This window comes from Eublepharis macularius, chromosome 6 (genome assembly GCF_028583425.1).
Source record: "Eublepharis macularius isolate TG4126 chromosome 6, MPM_Emac_v1.0, whole genome shotgun sequence".
NCBI lineage: Eukaryota > Metazoa > Chordata > Lepidosauria > Squamata > Eublepharidae > Eublepharis > Eublepharis macularius.
Window position 1 is genome coordinate 21,081,719 of NC_072795.1, and position 17,274 is coordinate 21,098,992.

The 17,274-nt window shown below is 44.0% G+C and overlaps 1 protein-coding gene across 1 annotated transcript in view; it reads left to right on the forward strand.

Annotated features, from left to right (window-relative positions):
* The window catches only part of SPATA16 (spermatogenesis associated 16), a 183,403-nt gene that overhangs the window by 99,285 nt on the left and 66,844 nt on the right, over window positions 1-17,274 (forward strand). The window contains exon 4 of the mRNA XM_054983481.1: window positions 11,119-11,203. Within this exon, the coding sequence (XP_054839456.1) occupies window positions 11,119-11,203 (85 nt within the window). The remainder of the gene's footprint in view (window positions 1-11,118; window positions 11,204-17,274) is intronic.

The window sequence follows — 17,274 nt, forward strand, 5'->3', positions numbered from 1 at the left end:
CTAGTGCCTGCAGGAGATTTATTTATCCTGCCTAGCCCCACGCTGCCCGAGTCACCTGGGAATACGCGCATTACTGAAACAGCATGCTCAGGCCCTTGTGTGGCTGCCTTGTGCCGCTTCTTGATGGCTTCTTTTTATGTGATAAAGGTTCAGAGCCGTCAGGTTGCAAAGAGAGTTCAAGTCAGCCAGGAATATATTACTACAGCATTAAGTCACAGGGAAGAGTAAATTGAGCAGCAGATATGGGAAGGACTGGTCGGGCTTCTGGCCTACCATGATTGGTAATTTCCATGAGAAAATGAGCATTCACCATCCCATCCATGAGTATTCAGAGTTTAGCCCGGTTAACCACTCTCCCAGTTACAACCCATCCCACACACAGAGATCCAGTAGAGAGATCACAGGCTTATAATACATGTAGAACAATTTCCAGGGGGGCCTAGCTAACCTGAAGGTGGGGCCTGCAGTTCTCTCAGAATTCTCTCTCCAGGCGACCGAGATCTGTCCCCCTTGGGGAAAATGGCTGCTTTAGAGGGCGGTCCCTATGTACTGTACCCTGCTAAAGTCCTGCCACTCCCCAAAGTGCACTCTCCCCATGCTTTGCCCCCCCCCCCCAAGTCTCCAGGAATTTCCCAACCCCGAGTTGTCAACCCTAGCCCTACCACACCAATATGGACACCAGACTCCAGGGCTAGGAAATTCCTGGAGACCTGGGGGCAGCGCTGGAGAGGATGGAGTTTGGGGAGGAGAGGAAACTCATTGGGGATGTGATGCCATAGAACTCCCAGTTTGGTGTATTGGTTAAGAGCGAACCAGGTTTGATTCGCTACTCCTCCGCTTGAAGCCAGCTGGGTGACTTTGGATCAGCCACAGCTCACTCAGAGCTCTCTCAGCCCTACCCACCTCACAGGGTGATTGTCCTGAGGATAATAATGACATACTTTGTAAACCACTCTGAGTGTAGCATTAAGTTGTCCTGAAGGGTGATATATAAATCAAAAGTTGTTGTTGTCAGTATTATTATTATGAAGCTGCCATTTCCTTCTAGGGCAATTGATCTCTGAAGTCTAGAGATCAGATGTAATTCTGGGAGATCTCCTGGCACCCCCTGGTGGTTGGCAGCCATATCTCCAGAAGAACTGATCTGTAGGTTGGAGATCACTTGTAATTCTGGGAGAAGTCTAGGACCCACCTGAAGGTTGGCAACCCTAGGGATTGTGTGTTTAAATGTGTTCCCAGAGCTGGGGCTATTTGCATCCTCTATGTGCATATGTGTGTTTGTGCTTTTTACTTAAAAAATGTACCGTTCATACACGTCAACAACAAAATTCTTCATACCTGTATATTTATTCATGAAAACGTCTCAACTGCTTTTAAAAATTGACCAGTGCAGTATACAGAAAAGGGAAGAAATGCGGGTAATAGAAACACTTTAAAATAAAAGCAAGGCAACAATTTTAAACCCCAATAATATTAGTAATTACAAAATATGACAAAACAGCAGCAGTCCATAAGTGCTTTTGTAATTTAAAAAAAAAAATGACAAAAGGCATACAGTTCATGTGGCCTGGCAGCAGGGCTTTTTTTCTGGGGAAAGAGGTGGTGGAACTCATTGGGTTGCCTCGGAGAAAATAGTCACATGGCTGGTGGCCCTGCCCCCTGATCTCCGCGCGGAAGGCAATCTAAACTCTCCTCTGTCTGGAGATCAGGGGGCGGGGCCACCAGCCATGTGACCATTTTCAAGAGGTTCCAGAACTCTGTTCCCCCGCGTTCCCCCTGAAAAAAAGCCCTGCCTGGCAGGAATCCCTCGAGATGCTGAAATAGGTGCCATGAGGAGGAAAGCCAGCACTGGCAGATTTTGGTTCATGAGCACAAATGACTTGAAGCTAAGCCACACCTGCAGGAATCTGAAGGATGGGGCGTTCAAACGGCAGACGTCCACCATGGATTCCAAAGTTAATCACCAGTATTTTTAAAGTGCATCTGGAAATAGATAGGCAGCTGGTGTAGCTGTGCTATGGCAGGATTAATCAACTGGCAGGCTGCCTGTAGTAGCTTCTGAGCCATTTCCAAAGGCAACTCCATGTAGAACGGATCACAGCAATCCTTCCTAGAAACTTGCAGGACACAGGCGGCAATGATCAGGTCACGCAGTTTACTGATAGCCACTACAGTCACCTGGCATCTGCTCACCTCATCCATGGACACTTGCATGAACCAGGCCCTGAAGCTTCATCGTAGGGGTTTGCAAGTTACATGTTCGTCATCAATTGTCGGTGCAAATTCTTGTTATGTTTGGTAAAGTTGTTTCGGGTGCTAAATGCACAGTTTTAGTTAACTCCTAAAGAGATAACCATGTTGGGTCTGTTGCAGTAAAAACAACCAAAAAAGGCTCTTGGCACCTTAAAGTAATTTTGGTGAGAGCTTTCATGGGCTCACGCCACTTTTGTCAGATGCAAGACCATTTTAGTTTTAATGGCTGTGGTTGTTACAGTTCTGACGTTACAGATAAAGTTCAGTTGTTCTTCATGACACAGATTTTTACCAAAGGCAAATCAGCGGCAGCCCTTCCGAGAAAATAGGAACTCCTTTGACTCTAAAAGTATATATCCCATAAATGTCTGCAGCAGAGCTAAAGAAGACAAAGTGAAGGACTTGCAGTTCTGTCATTCAGTTGTAATGTCCTATGGTTTTACTCCACCCAGTGGCCAGATGCCACAAATAAAATCCAAATCCCATTATCTTCCGCTCGGATTTTGCTTCCTCGTCACTCCCCTTACATTGCACAATCGCCTGCCCCTCATTAATGGCAACATATGACTTGAAGGAGATCTTTAAGGCTGAACATTTCCCTGAAGAGCTGCCTCTGGAAGGCTTCTCCCTGAGATTCAGTTTTCATGGGTGCAATATGCTCGGAAGCCATTCTAGACTTTGTGAACACATTATCTTTCAGCATGAATTGTTACAAGTTGGCATCTCTGTGTGCTTGGAGGGGTGGATCAACCGAGACCTTTTATGTGGAATTGGCTAGCAATGGAATGGAGAGCAAGTACAGGGACATGAAAAGCACGCTTAACTAAGACCAGGGGGTAGTAGCAATATGAGTTTGTATTCCCTAGGCTTGGAAGACACACATCGATTTGTAATGCTGAGTGAGTAAAGTGCCATCAAGATGCATCCATGGGGTCCCCCCTAGGGTTTTCAAGGCAACAGGTGGTATGCCAGTGCCTGCCTCTGTGTAACCACCCTGGACATCCTTGTACTGACCTTGTACTAACCTTGTACTGTTGCTTGTACTAACCTTGCTTCGTTTCTGAGAGCCAAACTACAAGTGACATCTTACACAGGTTGGACACTAGTCGGCTTCCCTCAAGTTTTGATGGGAAATGTAGGCATCCTGGTCTTGCAGCTGTAATGGAGAGCCAAGCTGTAAAACCAGGGCACCTACATTTCCCATCAAAACTTGAGGGAAGCTGACAAGTGTCCAACCTGTGTAAGGCGTCACTTGTAGTTTGGCTCTCTGATTTGACAAGATCAGGTTAGCCTGGACCATCCAAGTCAAGACTTTGTAATATTAGCCTTCAATAAAAAGGAAACCATTAGAACCATGAACTACTGTGCCTATTACCCTTCTTCCTACCTATTTCCTCCTGTCCTTTCCCTCTGTGTGTCTTCACCGCTAACTGTGGAACTGCAGGAAGATGGACAAGTAATAGAACAGAAAAGTCCCTTCTATCCCTGTCTGTATCTCCCTTCTTTTCCTCTCTGCAGCACTAAAGACAATTTTCACAGTGTTGAGGCACTGGAAATATAGTTCTTAGAGCCTCAGACTTTGCTGAAACAGCCTTCAAGGGATTGGGGATGGAGAGGGAGACATCCAGGGACAATGAAACATCACTGCAGCAGCCACAACCTCAACAGGTAAGTGAGCTGTGGGGAGGGGAGTAATTAGACACTTGCAAGAAGTGGGCCTGGGGACTCCTGAAGAAAGCTTGGCAAATTTCAAGTGACTTTAAGAATTCTCAGAAAAGCTTTTTTCCCCTGAGAGTTCTCCGAAGCCATGTGCCTTCTGATTTGAACTTTGATGAGTTGACCCATCCGCTCACATTCCTAGATAGTTATGAAGTCCACTGGGTGTCCTTAGTCCACTCACCACAGTGGATCCAACCATCCTCCAAGAAGCCTTCCTCCAACTTAGAAGTCTCTCCCTTCAACTTAAGTAGCTCTTAAGTTGGAGGAAGGCTCCTTAGGCTGGAGGTAGGTTTCAAACTTTGCTTAGCAGAATGATAGGATAGGGGTAGGAGCCATCCCCTCGTCTCTCAGCTCATCCTACTCTGCAGTGAGAGTCTCTCTACATGAGATCTCTTACACGCGGATACTCAAGTGAAGGAAGACACAGTGTTACCCGGGAATCGTAGTTTAGAAAGACAGAGTCAAGGCTCTGTCAGTTTCACCTCTCTAGAGCAGGCAGAGATGGCTCCTCAGAGGGTTTGTTTATTACATCTTTGCCTCCCCAAAGGGGAGGTGAAATTGACAGAGCCTTCTGGGAGTTGAAATAAACAAACCCTCTGAGGAGCCATCTCTGCCAGCTCTAGAGAGGTGAAACTGACTAGGTTTCCAAGGATTCCAGATTTCTTCATAACTGCTCTGTTGCACACTATGATGCAAGCTACAGAAAAAGGGATTGTGCACAATTTTCTCCAAAACACAAATCTCCCAAAGTTTCTAATGCAAAGAAGGTCCAAAGAAGGTCCAATTAGATCTGACCAAAAGGCAGCAATCATCAAATGACCCACTGCTAATAATTTGGAAATAGGTTTCTTGTCTTTTTGGGAATTTGGATATAATTCCATTTATCAAATATAATACTTACTCAACTTTTTCTATTTTGTCCTGAGAATCCAGTGGGCTCTTTCTAGAGATGGTACTGAGAACTCTCTGTTAGAGATCCCAAGCCCTTCCCTCCAAGGATTCTTAATGGAATTGAACCTGATTAGACCTCTTTAAGTTACTGGGGTAGATATACCCAACAGATACACGCACACAGTGGTTACTCAGCCCTTTTCCCTAGGAGATTCATGTGCTCCTCTGCTGCTTCCATTCATTTCAAAGGGGACTGCATGCTTGATGTCATACCTTGTTGCCCTTTCCACACATGCACTCTCTACAAATTATGGAAGCATCCAAATGACTGTTTTGCCAATAATCCTCGTTAGAAAAATGGACAGAGCATATAGCCAATGCATGTCTTGTCCAAAGCTGAGAAATTTCCATTGTGATCTCAGGTGAGTTATTTAAGAGGCGATTCAGAGTCCACTTACACAGCAACGGTCTCTCTCGACTCCGCTAAATTGTGACCGAAGGGACTCGCATGGATCCAGCTCCGTTATCCATCCTTGCAGACTAGAAGCCCCAGGCGAGGTGGAATTGGAAATGACAGGAAACAAGAATCCGCCTCCAAAACAGCAACTCTGAGTAGCATTCTCCTTCTCCTTCCATAATGTGTAACACTCCTTACTTCGTGTCCTGACGTCACAGCTTTGTACATTTGTCCATCTGCCCCTCCCCATTATTGGCTACTGGAAGGGAAATGTAACAGAAGGAGAAGAAGAAACTTGATGGAAAGCTACCACGATCAGATACAGCAAACGTTTTTTCTATCATGCATATTTCCTTTCTGAGCCTTGGGAACAGGCTGCCTTTGTTATCCACAGGAAAGAGGGTGTGGGGGAGTCTGTCACTTTTACAGATTGTCCAAGCAGATGAAAGACTGCCGCCAATGCTGTCAACAGCAGAGATTGGGAAGCCGACCGACCAGCTTCCACCTCCCCGAATAATTTCACTTGGCCAGTGAAACAGCCATTCGGCAGTGCCAAAAGCACGGCATTTTCCACCACAGACACTGGAAGAAAGAGATGATGATAGGCTGGCAAAATTTAATCTCTGAAAACTCCAGCTGGTTTTGTAGTATATGACAGCATCTGTAGCAAAGCTAGAAGCAATGGTGGCGTGCTTCTAGCATTCTTCTAAAATAATGCCAGCTCAGTCAAACCAGTGAAAGGTTTCCAGCTACTCTGCCAGTCGCAGAGAGTGGGAAGGAAACCACCAGCTCATGCCACCCTAACTAGTTTTGCTTGGCCAATGGCAAGCCATTAAAGGATCAAGCCACACTCTGCAGCTTCCTTACAACTTGGCAAGCTTTAGTTTGAGAGCCAGTTTGGTGTAGTGGTTAAGGGCAGCAGGACTCCAATCTGGAGAACTGGGTTTGATTCCCCACTTCTCTGTTTGAAGCCAGCTCGGTGACCTTGGGCCAGTCACAGCTTCTAGGCGCTCTCTCAGCCTCACCCACCTCACAGGGTGATTGTTGTGAGGATAATAATAACATACTTCGTAAACTGTTTTGAGTGGGCAGTAAGTTGTCCTGAAGGGTGGTATATAAATCGAATGTGATTATGTTGAATGTTATCAGCCGTCCCTGTATCCTGGATGAGGCAGATGTGTTAGAGCTGAGGACCTCATTCCAGGGAATGCTAATCAAAATCTGTGGGTATAAGGTAGGTGCCAGACCATGAGTTGCTTGTTGTGTCCATTACGGCATAAGGAAATTAAAAGGCATAGTGAACTCTTAAGAATGTAAGAACTTCTGTAGTTGTACTAAACGTTATGGAAAAGAGCAGCTGCTCAAATTGCCTACCAGGTCAAATCCAACAGTTCAAGTGGATTGTGTGAACTAGTGCTCATAGAGGGGGCATTAGGGCTGAATCACCCCAGACTTCCAGTGGGGATACTCCATATAACCACCACCACCCCTTTTGTAGGGGCGAAATGTTCTAGCATAGTCCTCTCTCTGATCTTTGTTCCACATGCAGGGACTTTGTTTGTATGCAGGAGTATGAGGTAAAATGACCCAACAAGACCTTGTTTTTACCTCAGAGAATGAGGGCTTTACTCAGCTGGCCTGAATCTCCAGCTGCCAGGCCACAATGAGGAGCTCACCTCTCCAGCTTTATCCCACTCATTCCCTTTCACATTTCCTCTCTGCTGTGGCCAGCAGGCCACTAGAAGTATTGCAGTCTGACAGCCTACAATCAAACCATTTGTTCAGAATAAGAATTCCATCCCTATGTCAACCACCATGAAGGGAGGGGGAAATTTTGGAAATCTGACTTGTTTAAAGACATTTCCAACTAGGCGGGCTCTCTCCATTTCTCTCTTATACATTGAGACAGATCAAGATGGGTAGCCATATTAGCCTGTCTGTAGCAGTAGAAAAGAGCCAGAGTCCAGTAGCACCTATATGACTAGCAACATTTGTGTTAGGGTATGAGCTTTCATGAGCCACAGCTCACTTCTTCAGATACCTGGACTCTTGCTCTTTTCTACCCTTGTACATTGATAAGCATGAACCGAAGCATGAGGCTCTGTCCATGGTTCTAAAGACTAAACTAAAGAATTCCAATTTCAGCACATAAACCATCAGTGGATACAACAAGAAAAAGAAAACAGAAAATGACTGCCGCTTCTGAGCATGGATGGGGGAGGGAATCAAACAGGTATAAATGCTATCCTCATCCTCTAGGTCTCGGACTTATCTCCGTGATGTCAAAGAGATGGGCAGAAATAACTTAATGGTTGCAGGATTATTGTTCAGGCTGTGTTCATCTTGGTTCTACATTCTTTCTCCATCTGGTCAGTCACTCCCCTTGATCTTGTGCCTCTGTGTGTCTCCTTCAAAGTCCCCCACAATGTCTCTAGCATGTCTCTGTATCTCAAGCACGTGACGTCTGTCCCCCTTCCAGAATGCTTGTCCCCTCCTCAGGGAGAGCTTCTTCTACCCACCTGTCCCCAAACCACTCCCACTGTACATTCATCAGGAAGGGAAGGGGAAAGACTGGAACCTAATAATAAATTCTGAGAGTCCCTATTGCCTAGGTACTGTCACCCCACCCATGCTGCCTCTTGGGTTGTCTTTATTATCAGCTTGGAATGGAGAAAGTGAAGGAAATGTTTTGCCAAGACCAGGCTATTCACAAGGACAGTCTCAGCTTAACCCTGAGCATTCACAGATGGCAAACCCAACATTCATAAAGCAAAACTGAACATTCTTACACAGATGCTTGGGGCAAGTATGCCAGGTCATCACAGAGTAATTGACCACATGTAGATAAGTGAACACAGATATGTGAACAGATGAAGCCGCCTTATATTGAATCAGCCTATCATTCTGTCAAGGTCAGTATTGACTGCTCAGACTGGCAGCAGTTTTCCAGGCTCTCAAGCAAAGGTCATTTCCATCACCTACTGCCTGGTCCTTTTAACTCAAGGTGCCCAAGATGGCACCTGGAACTTTCTGCATGCAAAGCAGAGGTTCTTCTAGGAAGCCATACAGCCCCAAAAACATGTTTACCAGCTAGACTTTTTTGTCACAGTGCCTCTTCAAGCCCTTATGTTGAGTGGTGAGATGTGGTCACGGACCAGGAATGGTCGGTCAACTTGAAAATATTGTACTAGAGGTGTCATGAAGATCCATTCTGTGGTGTTAGATCTCTGATGGCTCAGCCGCACACGTAAATTATCATGCCCGCATAAACCAACCCCAGTTGAGGATGTAACTGCAGTGGTCCAGTATTTTATTTGCTTCCATACAGCACAAAACCTTTCCACTTTATTCCAGTCTCTTGCCAATTCTTGAAATAAAAATGTTTGAATGAAGCCGGGCAGCAGAGCCTTCAGGGATAGAAAGCCCAGTACTTATCCGGCCGGATAGCCAGGGAATTGGACCTACTGAGTCTAGTGCTTAAGACCAACATTTTTCTGGATTTGGGGATGGAGTCTAATAAATTTTGTCAAATGTGAGAGTGGAATGTGGCAGTTTGGGACAGGTCCATGAGCAAAGTCCAGTGTGGAAGCTATTTATTCAAGGAGCATGGCTTTTCAAAAATTAAGAAAAGTGGGGGGAAATTAAAAATTTAACAATTGTTAAAAAGTGGGGGGAAATTAACAATTGTGCTAGTGGATTTTTGGGGGGGGCCACTTGGACCAGATACCCCAATAAACTCTGGGCCAACTATTTTCTTCTGGGAAATCTATGACAGCTACTAATATGGAACAAGCACAAGGTCTTACCTGCTCATAGTACTCACCTTTCCCTGAAATATCTCTGGTATTCCTAGTTGTATATTAACACAAGTAGAAGTATCAAAACTGCCCTCTGGAATTTTATGAGATTGTTTTCATAAAGTTCAACTTTGAACATAGAAGTCTATGAGTAGAAGAAAGGAACAGATAATGGTGATCTAGAAATGTATGTTGCTATGTAAACTCACCAAAGTTGTACTGTTTTAAGAACTGTCAGGTGTATTTTGGCCCTAGTTGATGGTCCATGTAATAATACCAAGTAGGAACTAAAGTGTACCATGAGAGTTTGCATGAAGGGAAGCAATTCTGAGGAACCACAAACATGGAGCAGAAGCAGGAGCCATTTTATGTTAATATTGTAAGAGTTGTACAGTCCATGAAAGCTCTGGTGCTGTGTGCTTTTGTTTCCTGTTTGTAATGTTCATGACAGCAAAAATTATACTCCATCACTTTTAATTTCATATCCTTAAAGTGATCTTGGGTTCATCAGGGTTGCTGGGACTTTTTCCCTCAGTGTGCCTGAGAGCTGGGAACATCTTTGGCACTCAGTCCAGCAAACATTGAGCCCCGCCCTTGGTTGCCCTCCTAGTGAAATCCAAGAACTACAGGCATCTGTACAAGACAGGATTTCTTTCTTGCCACGCCTAATATGGAATATCATAGCGCTTTTTCCTCACTCTGAAATGTTTGTTATGTAAATCCTCTGTTTCCTTTATTTTCATTCGGCCATATCTCATTAAGAACATAATGCAGTCTCTGAAAACATGTTTTAAAATGGTATTACTACCAGCCCGGGATTAGGCTTTTACAGCACATGTAACTGGGGAAAGAATTCCAAATTCAATTTACAGTAATGTCAAAGAGCAATAAATATATTGGCGGTAACGGGGAGAGAGGGGTGACGGCAAGTAAACACTGATAGGAATGCATCAACAAACAAACTTTTGTGCTAGTAATTAGGCGCACAAGATTATTATATGTTTAATTGACTAAAGTGACAATTTGGAATTACATCTAGTTGCATTTAATTGGATTTGGAATCTCCAGAGGGAAGGAAATCAAGAGGGGTGTTGGAGGAGCAGCCATAAAAAGCTAACTGATTTTCTAAAGTCTGTTAAAGTCTGCATTAATATCCATTGTACAATAGTTTTTAATATCCTCCCAGTCTAACTGAAGAAATGTGGTTGTTACAAACAGTCTGAGTACTAAAGCATATTCAATTAGTTACAGAGAGAATACTGCCTCTCCCATCCTCACCCTCTAAAGATAAGCATAATTTAATCAAAGGTGAACTATGTTTGACTTTGCCACAGATTGAGATATTCTCCAACACCAGCTATATACTCTATCATGCATTCCACCGCTGTCCTGGAAAAAAATTTGACTGTATATAACCCGTGGAAGTCCATAAATACTTTAAAGCGAGCCAGAATAAAACATTTTTGAGCGACCATTAAATATTTGCACACAATAAAAATAGAAAAACCTATCAACTCCTGGAGGGGGGGGAACTTTGCAGGTCATTTTCTCCCCTGCACTTCTTTTACCTAATAAAACAGCTCCCTAGATATTTCAGTTGAATGTTATGAGCTCTGCAGATTATAATTATGTATATTCATAAATATATATAGCGGCATTTGCTATGATGCCATAGTCTATGGTCAAGAACTAAGGAGCTCTTTCATAGAAGAGTGTAGATTGGTGGGGCAAGACACCCATGCAGCTGATTGGCCAGACTGCTGGTTTCTTTGATTCAGCTACTTTTCCCTTTTTCTCTGAAGAGGGGCAAGCTGGTGGTGGTGAGGCAGACATCTTCGGTGGTTGGATCGTGCCCATGGATTATCAGTGGCAGACCTGGGGCTGCACAGTTTCAGTACAAGACTCACATTTTTGTGTTGCGAGCATCTCATCCTTGTACTTTTACCAGCTTTCTTTCTACTCCTCAGTCATTTCACTTGCACATTTTGTTCTTGGCACTAGGAGCGCCATGGTTGCTGACTACATGTACTGGCTGACAGGAGGGAGTGACCAGCATACCAGCAAACTCATCAAACTGTATTGGCAGGTAAAAAATTGATGGCCCGGCTAGAAAGGAGGAACCCATCCCGCTGTTAGAACCCAAATGAAGGATTAGTGCTTAAAGGACTGCCTGCTAAGGGAGTTCTGGGGCTTATCAATCAGGAGGCCATTATATAGCGGTAACATATTTCTAACGAAGCAGATTTTTCCAAGACTAATTCTTAGGGTTAAAATTCAAGATTGTTAACCCTTGGCTTATACTGCAATTTTAGAGACTGCTGCAAAATTTCATCTTTGACATTGTCTCATCTCAAATGTTACGCATGTATATTTCTCTCCCTTGGTACACTGATCTTCCATAAGCAGGTCTTGTATGGACTCGGGGCGGGGGCATACTTTAATTACTCAAATGCAAGACTAGGCTTTCTTTCCCCAGGTATGCCACCAAATAAAGAGAAAGGGCTATCTTATATTCACCTACAAGTTACACTTCTGCCTGATAGTAATTTTTTTGTGTATAAACTTTTAGGGGGATAATCTTGAATTTGGGGTCATCTTCCTTTCAAGTAAATATGATACTTTTAGAAGCTTTTGAGCTGTTCCAGGACCACAAGAATTAACCATTAGATGGTCAGGTTACAACCATTCGTGGTCAGGTTACAACTGATTAAAGGATGGTGTTTGCATGATGCAGAATAGAAGGTCTAGGTTGGTGAGTTGTGCCACAGAGTTACATGGAGATGGAGAGAGAAAGAAGAACATCAGTTATCAGGAGGGTTGAGACCAAATTTTGAAACCTGCTTGGTTCAATTCAATCATCCCATTTTGATTTGTGCTCTCTATTGTGAGCTTACAAGCCTTTATTTCTGAGCCACTTTCTCTTTCCCCATGCCAGATTTTTCCTGTTAAAACTAAAGCATCATTCAATGTTATTTTTGCATCTATTGTGTATGAACAGTGTACAATGTATAAACAGCATAAAAGACACGGCATGTGCGTAAAAGACATATGAATGGTATAAAAGGAAACAATAGAATTGCAAGCAGCATTGAAAACTCATCAAAATGAAACCAAAAGCAACAATAACATAAGGAACAAAAAGAGTCCGATTACCTCAACACCACTTCCCAGTACGTCCTGGGAGGAAATATCATCATCTACCACCTAATAGCCCTGAAGAGAAATGATGGGGTGGGTAAATGCCAGTCCTGTTAACATCCTGCATGTCCTTAGTCATAGATCCAGAGGAGTTAGCCGTGTTAGTCTGTAGTAGCAAAATAGAGTCCAGTAGCACCTTTAAGACTAACCAACTTCATTGTAGCATAAGCTTTCGAGGGCCATAGCTCTCTTCGTCAGATGCATGCATCTGACAAAGACGCATGCATCGGACAAAGAGAGCTATGGCTCTCAAAAGCTTATGCTACAATGAAGTTGGTTAGTCTTAAAGGTGCTACTGGACTCTTTACTACCATGTCCTTAGTGTAGTCCAGGAGACCAAGATTTTGTAGACTGCCTGCTTCTGAGCATAAGTAAGGTCATATTCCTCTATGCCTTGATATTCAGAGCAAGAGAAGAACCATTCAAGGGGACAGGATACATGAAGAGAAAGGGGACCTGTCATATAATAAGAGGCCCATGAGGTGTTAGGCTTTTTGTGTTATACAAGCGATTGCTTCCATCTTTCCAACGGGACGGCACACTCCAGAGAACTGTGTGATGCAGGCCCATTGAGCATGCCCTGATTTGATGTGGGCAGATGCATCTGGTCTGCCAAGCAATCATGTCTGGAGAAAACAATGTTTTGTGCCCACTGCCACGTCATTGACTAAGGACCCATTTGCCTGATCATTGCCTGATGACCATTATCAATTGTTTTGCTGACATGTTCAAGGGGTGAGTCATAGTTTTTAGAAAGGCCAATTCATACATTGCATAGACAAAGAAAAATAAAGTATACGAGTCACTTGCCCATTCATTTTTGAACATCTAAACATTTGTATCTTGCTCTCTCAATAGATGCAATTCCTGAGGTAGCCATATAGTCTTTCCCCACCACTCTTCTGCTAAAACTGGAGTTGTGGTTTCTCAGTCATCCGTAAGTGAAAATATCTGGGGGTCATGTAAGCAGGGCTTTTTTCGTAACGGTTCTCACCAGAACCAAGTACCTGCACCTTTGGGAGGCAGCTCTCCCGAGTCCGGATCCTCGTGCAGTGGCCTGCCTCACTCAGCCAGAGTACAAGAAAGTGGACCTTCTGGAATTACCTAGTGGGAATCTGAAGAGGGAGGGGGAACTGGACATCGGTGCAAGCTTATATGATGGCAAGTGCAGTCACATCATAGGTGACTTTATGACAACCCCAATGGGGTTTTCAAGGCAAAAGATTAACAGAAGTGGTTTACCATTGCCTGCCTCTGCATAGAGGCCCTGGTCTCCCATCCAGTTACTAACCAAGGGTGACCCTGCTTAGTGTCCACACTTTGACAAGATAGGATTTGTCTGGGCTATCCAGGTCAGGGGGTATGTGTGTGTGTGTGTGTATAATTTTTATGTTTCTATTTTTCTATGTTTCTATGAGTACTCACACACACACACACACATTTTAAAACACTGCAATACAGAAGATTTCCTGGGTTTGTCCAGTAGCACACACAGCCTATAGCAATTTCCATTTAGCAATACTGACTGCTCCCTTCCCTGGTTATTTCCCATTTTTAAGCAAATAGATGTGGAGTGTAATATGTAATTAATATACATAAATACCTCCAAGCATATACAGAGTGCCTTTCCCTTGCTGCTGAGTAACTACTGTTCATCCCTAAGCACACATAATTCAGGGCTTATGGTAAACCCCCTTGATCCACATGGAAAATCAATATAGAAATGTAGTAAGCAAATATATACATTTAACAGCACTTGCAGACTGATTTTATGAATATTTTCTCAGAATTAAGCTGTGCTGAGAATTGCAGCCTTAGTCCTATCTTTGCCTGGATCGAGGTCAAGGTCTAAAAGGAGAATTCTCCCTCTCTCCATAACTGTTGGTTGCATTCAATGGCCTTCAGGGATTCTTATTTATTCCTAAGTAGAAATCTCAGTCTCTGGATCCATCATAAAGTATAGTTGTTGGTTACAGCACACCATGAAGTCCCCATCAATGCTTGCTGTGTCTGTTAACTTCCTTCACAGTCAACTGTATGTAAATTTTCCTCTACGTGGTCGTTTGAATGGTTTTTTCCACTTCTTCCTGCCGCGTTGTGGTCATTGAAAATTCCTGTCTTGCAAAAAGAGCCACCAAAAAAGCCGTTTCTTCTAATGTCTCCCTTCATATCTAACAATCAGCTCCAATCACAGGTCTCTTCTTTTGCTTCACCGAAGCCTGCAATAAATACACATCCCTCAAATGTAGCCAATACTACTAAACCTCTGTCAATGTACAGATGTTCCCGTGGCTTAGATAACACGGCACATTCAATTATCCTTACAGAGATGTACCCAGTCCTGCCTGGAGGCTGACCAATCCATCCAAAGCAAGCAGTATTTCAGAGTCCAATTCTGTAGGCTAACTTCTGTCTCAAACTTCAGAGTGCCAAAACTAACCCACCACAAATTTTCATGCCTATGTGCTGATGTCCCCAAAGCAATGGCCACTAATCCCACACACCTTCCTTTCAGCCATCTGCCTCCCACAGAATTCTTTTTCCAAACACACTAATATTAATAGCAAATAAGGAAGGCCAATAAGGGCTTTTTTTGGTGATGAAGGTCAATATATTCGCTTTCCTATTTTTTAGCAGACAAAAATCTTTTAACAGCTTTTGAATGAAGCTGAACTGAAAAGTACTCAGCAAATGTTTTCGGCAGCATGAAACATCCTCCACTTTGATAAAAACCTACTAATTTCTTTATGTTGTCCTGAATTGCTGGCATTTCCCACGAGGAGCATATCTGATTGGCCAAATGTATCTTTTTATCACAATTTCCATACACATACATTCTGTGTGGTGGACCCTGTCACATAGAATAGCCGGCCTGAGGGAGAGCCCCCACTCTCCTGGCTTTCCACAAATGATGCAAAACAGAATTATTCAAAAGGGTTTTGACTCAGATAGGAGGGCTGTATTGTAGGGAGGGGGTCTCAGATGCTTCACTAATGAGTTAGGGACCATAGATTTCACCACTATGTTACCTTACATATTATCTGTTGCTTTAAGTACGTGCTCCTATGTACTACCTGTTGCTTTCAGTATGACCCTACTGGGTAGTTCTATGTTGTCTAATGTCAGTCGTAGAATTACTTATGCTCAGTTTCAGCATTTCTTCTGCTCTGTATTGGATTTTTGCTATTATGTCTTGGTAAACTTGCATTTATTTACCTTGTGGCATTGTTTATTGAAATGTCCTTGATACTGGCTGCGCTAAACTCACACTATGTAATCCACCTTGGGTCTCATTGAGAAAGGCAGACTATAAATGACATAAATAAAATACAATTTATCCCACCCTTTCTCCAAAGAGCTTGGGGTGGTGAATTTGGTTCTCACCTCTTCCATTTTGCTCTCACAACAACCCTGTGAGGTAGACTAGGTATAGTGAGTGTGTGTGACTGTCCATGGTCATCCAGTGAGCCACATGGCCAATTGGTGGTTTCAGCCTGGATTTCTCAGATCCCAATCACTAGCCACTACACTGCGCTATCCCTTGCAAAGGAATGTGATGTCACCTCATTCCCAACATGATCCTTGATAAGAGAGATCACCATGTGACTGATCCCGTCTGGAAGGGGCAGCAACTTGGCCAATCAGTAGCACTGAGACATATCGAAAGCCGTTTAATATTCCGGACTATTTTTCAAGGGGGAGGGGATCCTACCACACCAGTATTGCTATCCTATCCAGAAAAACTGGAAGCAAAGAATATTGTGCATATCTTCTTTTTTTAAAAAAATGGTTATTTTAAAAACCACATTCTGAACACGACATTTATATTAGTCTTGATCAAGAGCTGCCAGTGCAATCCTGATCATATGTAATGGATGGCAAGCTCTCAACCTTGCCGCAGAGGGGATAGCCTGGCTGTAGGGCACTTTTAAAAAAGAGAGAGAGACAATAAATCATATTATAGAGTCTGCTTATTTTCTGTGCTGCAAGCATTCAGACAAATAATGCAATCTTGAAGTCCTCCTGTTGCATATTTAATAATGTGCTCTTCCTATTGATATTCCTAAACTGGTTTCTGCACCTGGCAAGGAGATCCCAGAGAAGCCCATGTAAGATGCAGGATAGAAATGGCTCCAAACTAGGAGCTGTTTGCCCCTGTTCCGGGGCATGTCTACATGATACATGGATTATGAGTCCACCCCAGTTCTTGTCTGGGAGCTCCACACTCTGGGTGTCGCCTCGACCTGCCACCTTACCTCTTGCCCCAGAGTCCTCCTCAGAGGATGAGGAGCTGGAAGAGCCAGCAGGGTAGACTCTAGAGCCAGCCAGGACAGCTGTAACTCCAGAGGAAACCCAGGAGAAGCAGCCAGGAACCTCTGTGGAGGCTGTTGGATATGAAGACTCCCACAGAGTAAGGGAGAAACCTGAGCATCCCAGGCCACCTGAGAAAAGGAAGCAGAAAGCAAAGGCAGCTGTGTGGGAGAGAAGGAGAAGTGCTACAGGGCGAGGCTCTCAGAAAATGAGGCAAGGCTATCGGAGGCAGAAGCAACACCTGCACCTCGTTAGAGCATCAATAAAGGTGGAAGCAACTTTGCTCCCCACACCCTGTGACCTGAGCCTCGTGCCTGGAAGCGGCTGTTCCTGCCTTAGTCCTTGCCCTGCCCCTAACCATGCATCTGCTAGCTGTTTTGGATTCTGACCTTGGCTATGTTTCTGGACCTTCTCTTTGCCTGCTCCCTTGTGGACTGGACTCCTGACTGCTAAGCTGACCTTGGCTAGTATCCTGACCATGCTCCTGCCTGCTGTGTTCTGGACTGCCAAACCTGTACCTAACTGTGGACTGCCTGATGCCTGGTAGCGCCACCTGGTGCCTCTGGCCCACCTAGCCCTTGAGCACAATTTGCAGGCATGTAAAACCCTGATTTGGATCAGGGCCAGAGTGCATGGGGGAAGGGTCTT